This window comes from Vigna angularis, chromosome 9 (genome assembly GCF_016808095.1).
Source record: "Vigna angularis cultivar LongXiaoDou No.4 chromosome 9, ASM1680809v1, whole genome shotgun sequence".
In the NCBI taxonomy this organism is placed as follows: Eukaryota; Viridiplantae; Streptophyta; class Magnoliopsida; order Fabales; family Fabaceae; genus Vigna; species Vigna angularis.
The window spans coordinates 30,980,469-30,985,676 of NC_068978.1; the positions used below are offsets into that span (position 1 = coordinate 30,980,469).

At 37.3% G+C, this 5,208-nt stretch overlaps 2 protein-coding genes across 11 annotated transcripts; both read right to left on the reverse strand.

Annotated features, from left to right (window-relative positions):
• Nucleotides 1-662: 662 nt before the first annotated feature.
• On the reverse strand, nucleotides 663-4,752 carry LOC108347601 (putative pentatricopeptide repeat-containing protein At1g53330). 10 transcript variants are annotated; one of them, XM_052868454.1, is made up of 4 exons: nucleotides 2,665-4,752; nucleotides 2,205-2,290; nucleotides 1,630-1,740; nucleotides 663-1,238 (listed from the first exon to the last, which is right to left on the reverse strand). In XM_052868454.1, the coding sequence occupies exon 1, from the start codon at nucleotides 4,392-4,394 to the stop codon at nucleotides 2,985-2,987; it is 1,410 nt and encodes a 469-aa protein (XP_052724414.1). In that variant the 5' UTR covers nucleotides 4,395-4,752; the 3' UTR covers nucleotides 663-1,238; nucleotides 1,630-1,740; nucleotides 2,205-2,290; nucleotides 2,665-2,984. The 10 variants fall into 10 exon arrangements, with proteins under 10 accessions (XP_052724414.1, XP_052724412.1, XP_052724413.1 ...); XM_052868452.1 differs by having other exon boundaries at nucleotides 2,205-2,327; XM_052868453.1 differs by having other exon boundaries at nucleotides 1,630-1,768; nucleotides 2,205-2,327.
• Nucleotides 723-1,202, reverse strand: LOC108347602 (uroporphyrinogen decarboxylase, chloroplastic). The gene has a single exon (XM_052868174.1). It carries the CDS (start codon nucleotides 1,200-1,202, stop codon nucleotides 723-725), a length of 480 nt encoding a protein of 159 aa, XP_052724134.1.
• Nucleotides 4,753-5,208: the final 456 nt, after the last annotated feature.

The window sequence follows — 5,208 nt, forward strand, 5'->3', positions numbered from 1 at the left end:
GTTCATGTACTTGACGTACTCTGGGTTTTTCAAGCATTTTATAGCTCACTTATATTCTATTAATTTATCAAATACCAGAGGCAATTGCATCAGCAAGACATCAACATTACCAAAAGATGAAAGGCTATTGCTTCTTACATCCATCAAAATTTTTCATCCACCCCATTCAGAAGCTTTCCCCGAAATTCTTTTCGACAATAGAAGGGGAAGATCTCTTCCCAAAAAAAAATCCCCTCAGGGCCCCCTACACCAATGTGAGGCTTAATACGTGACTTAGTTTGCACCTCGGATTTTTCTTCCTACACTGTATCAGGCTTTCTAAAATTTTGATCTGAAATAGGAGTGGGATGAATGTACAGGGAAAACAATTTCCGATCTAGTGTGTTCTGAAAGCAAAACTTTTAAACAACGATCAAATGCTTTAAGAAGATACAGTACTTTTAAAGTAAAACAATTTAATGGATTAACTGATAACTTTTACTTATTTAAATGTCATTTTGTTCGTGTTGATCTAACTCTGTAACGTATTAAGCAATGTACATACATTATTGTTCATGTCCCTGGCTTCTATTCATAATTAGATGACAGATTAACCAAGGGACTTTCTTTCAATTAGAAAATACGGGATATGTAATTATTCTGAAAAAATTCACTAGAGAATCAAAATCAAACAGACATGCTGAAGAGAAACAAAAAAATAATAGTTAATCATAGTTGGCTGGTTAGTATCGGAGTGATTTAGCAACCTCAAAAAAATGTGCAACATTCTCCTCAGGCGTACCTACTTTAATTCCATGACCAAGATTCAAGATATGTTTCCCTCTACCTGCTTTTTTCACAGTATCATTTATCCTATCAGTGATGAACTCTTTGGAACCAAAAAGAACACCAGGGTCCACATTTCCTTGGACAGCTATATTTGGTCCCAGTCGCCTCCTACCATCAGCCATATCAACTGTCCAATCCAAGCTAATTACATCCACTCCTGTCAAGGCTAGTCTTTCAAGCAAGCCCCCAGATCCACTAGCATACAGGATCAAAGGGAGATTTGGATGGCTTTTCTTCACAGCATCGATAATCTGCTTCAAGTAAGGCAAACTGAATTCTTCAAAATCCACTGGACTAAGTTCTGTTGCCCATGAATCAAAGATCTGAACAGCTTGAGCTCCATTATCAGCTTGGTATTGAATGTATCTTGCCATTGACGTTGTAAACTTTTGCAGTAAAGAGTGCAGGGTCTGTGGAGAAATCACTGTTTTATAGTTATACGAGATAACGAAATAGTGCAAATTTCATTATCGACTAATTACCCTCTTTGCTAGTATTAAGAATTGGTTTTTAATCGTAATGAACAAAATTTATTTTGGAAATGTACACACAAAATAGAGTTGAAGAAAAACCTAAACAAATATGGTAACATGAACCGTACTAATTTCTTCCATTTCAACCAGAACTAATTTTCTAACTAATGACCAACTTAAGGATTTGTTAAACATCTGGATTGATCAATATATTTCAGGATACAAAAATGCTGAAAAAAACGGATTTAAAACATAAGAATGTAAGCGAGTTTCCATGGGCAACAACTTTAGTGAGCTTGAATGATAAGGGAAGATGGCTGAAGATTACCTTGGACTCAGAAAGCCAATCTTTTTATTTCTGAGAAGTTTTTAGATGAACCACCTTCAACCACATATGATGCCAGAGTGAACGGTGCCCCAACAAAACCAAGAACTGCAGCTGTATCATTCACATGCAATCAACAGTTCTGCATTCAATGATATACACAAAATAATGATAAAGAAACAATAACAAGATATTTGGGTCTCCATGAAGCTCCATTATTTACTAATACATAAAACAACTTTATAATGCAAACGGAAAATGAAGATTAACCCAATATATTAATACCACCAGCATGGTAGACAGTTCAATAAAATATATAATTCTGAGTTTCAATATTATATGGTCCCCCTAGTACCACATGACGTATGCCTAATCACCTTTCTCCATCATTCCATGTTATTACAGCCCCCAACCAATTAACATCCTTAAAATACTGAGAATTCCCTTTTAATCACAAAATATGCAGAATTTCATGTTTTATGGTATTGGACAAAACATGCATATTTCAGGTATAAAAAGGAAGTGGGGTGTAAAACGAACAAAAACAGAAATGCAACGGAACATAGCACCAGTCAGACCTCTTTTCTCAATATTGTCAGTGCTTCACCAATGTATAGAACTGATTCTTCAGGAACAAACTATCTCATTTGATTGACCTGGGCATCTGTGTGAATAGGATCAAATATAACAGGACCCTTACCCTTCACAATATCAAAGTGTCAAAATACAGAAATCAATAAAGAGATAGTTTTTCCATATGTTTAAATTACTTTATACACAACTTTAAAATATTAGAGAAATTATAAAGAGATGGTATCAACAAATTCGCTTGTGCATAAACTAACTTTAAAATTATGGAAAAGTTAATTTCAATTTTTCTTCCTAAAACACGACCTATGTTTTATTACCATATCATTTTAATTTAATCATAATTAGATGCATCTTATTCACTTTATCCTATAGAAATCAAAATGAAAGATACTATTGAATTAAAATTATAATGCAAAACTCATAATAATTTGGATTGGAGCTACCTACCTCCTGGTTTTGAGAATCAACAAGTAATGGGACCGGTGACTTGATGACCCTTTGTTGGAAGGGGGAGCTTAGAAGGCCTCAGTTAGCATATCTCCTTCAACAAAAGGTGTGCCCTAAACAATACTCCAAGCCTTTAGTACTTGATTGCAATTGCTCTTCATGGACATTCATCATCGCTTTGTGGACTAGAGATTCACCTCTCTGATATAGATCTAGTTCAATGTTTCGCCAGATTTGGTGAGTCCAGACCATCCCTGAAATACGTATTTTGGAACTAACAGAATATCACTCTGCACATTCACAGAAACCCAATAAAGAATTCATGCCAACACCAATTCATCAAAATGCTCAAAAGCTCCCAACAACTTTTCCGATTGACAAACCAATAAGACTAAAGTTTTCCACACATCCTTACAGTAAAATCCCCCACCTACCAAACTACTCAAAACCTTCCCTAGTAACTCAAAATCCCCTTCCTTGCACACCATACCAACAAACTCATTCAAACGGGAGGAACGAGGAACATAGCCTTTAAAAATCATCTCCTCTAAAACCAACCCAGCTTCCTCAAACTGCGTACATTGGCAAAGCCCATCAAACAAGGTGCGGTAAGTCACAACATCAGGAACACATTGTCGCCTTGGCATGTCCCGAAATAAATCATCAGCCTCCCTCCATTTCCCCTCTTCACACAGCCAACCAATGACCACATTGTAACCAAAAACATCAGGCTTCACACCCTCTAACCCATCATTCAAAATCCTATAAGCCTCTTCAAACTTCCCCTCCCTACAAAACTCCCCAATTAACACATTACACGTCACAGAATTCGGCTTCACACCACCAGTCTTCATTTCCTCCAAAACCCTAAATCCTATATCCTTCTTCCCTCCTTTTAAAAACCCCGAAACCAAAGTGTTGTACACCACAACATCAAGCTTCAAATTGTTCCTCACCATCTCATCTTTTAACCTAACCGCGGAATCAAAATCACCCACCTCGCCAACCGCTTTAATCAAACTAGTGTACACAAAAACATTAGGCTTAATTTTAAAAACCCTATCCATCTCTTCCTTCACCTTAAACGCCTGGGGAAGGTGCAATTGAGGGCTTTTGCACAGCAAGTTAATCAGAGTTCCGAACGTAATTTGATTCGGACGAACGCCTCGCCTAAGCATTTCGTTGAACAGCTTCCACGCCCGATCGCGGTCATCCGTTAGAGAACACGCGTGGATAAGGATGTTGTAGGAGCATGCGTCGGGACCGCAAAAGCGGGGGAGGTGCGGCAGGAGGCGCGTGAATGAGGCGAAGTCACGGCAAGCTAGCAGCGAGTGGAGGAGGGAGTTGAATGAGCGGAGTGAGGGGGCGGGCATGGAGAGAAAGGTGCGGAGGGCGCGCGATGGGAGGCCAGCGCGGGCGTAAGCAGCGATGACGTAGCGGAGGAGGGGTTCCGGGGTAGGGAAGCGCGTTTGGGTGTGGAGTTGGTTGAGTAGGTCTTCCATTTGGGGGAACATTTTGGCTCGGGCAAGTTTGGTGATAATGAGGTCATAGGAACAGAGGGAATGGCGGAAGGGGTGGACGGAGGGGTGGTTAGGGTTTGGGTTGAGGAAGAGTTGAAGGGCCAGTGATGGATCTTTCTGAGAGCGGAGGAGAGAGGTGAGTCGGAAAGAAGAGATGGGTTTTGAACAAGACATTGTAGTTTGGTTCCAGAACTGATAAACAAAATTCATTAATCAGAAAGAATGGGTTTGGAGAAATGCGACTACATTTTGAAACGGAATTGAAAAAGATCATTAAGAAGGATGGAGGGCTACTGAAATTGGAGAAATCCAAGGCAGGTAGAAAAGAACCGCTTTCCATTGATGTTGAAATATTTGAAGTCGCTCCATCTTTCCATTTGGTTGAGATGAAATCTGGCGGTGACACATTAGAATTCCAGAATATAGTGAAGGAAGATTTAAGACCAGCTCTCAAAGATATTGTTTTTGTTTGGCAAGATGAGCATTACTTGCAACAACAGGATTGTACTCCTTAAAAGATTCATTGACTTTTCAAGTTTTGAATGAGTTACGGTTATGACAAAGTTACCTTGCTAATTGAAATGTTGATATAAATATGGTTTTAGTTGAGAATGTCTGCTAAATTGTGAGATGTCATTACATCATACCTTAGCTAGAAATAGTTTTTTGTTTTCACGCCAACATAATATATATATATATATATATATATATATATATATATATGGATGTGTATTTATATAAAAACAAAAGGTACAAAATATAAATAATCATATACAACAAAATTTCATATTTGAAAATTTAAACCTTCCTCGTTTTTTTTATCATTAACTTTTTTATAATACAGAGATTTAATATTTTTATTTTTAAAATTAGATATTAAACAAAAATTTATCTCAAAACGAAATAAATATTTAAGCCTAAGTTATAATACGATTTTTTCACTTTAAGACTTTCATTTTCATTCTTAAATAACTAAACTTTATACCATATCATTATTATTTTTTCATTAGATATTGGTTGGATA

Coding starts and splice junctions, on each gene's coding strand:
- LOC108347601 (XM_052868456.1), bottom strand. CDS start 4,394: ATGAATTTTGTTTATCAGTTCTGGAACCAAACTACAATGTCTTGTTCA.
- LOC108347602 (XM_052868174.1), bottom strand. CDS start 1,202: ATGGCAAGATACATTCAATACCAAGCTGATAATGGAGCTCAAGCTGTT.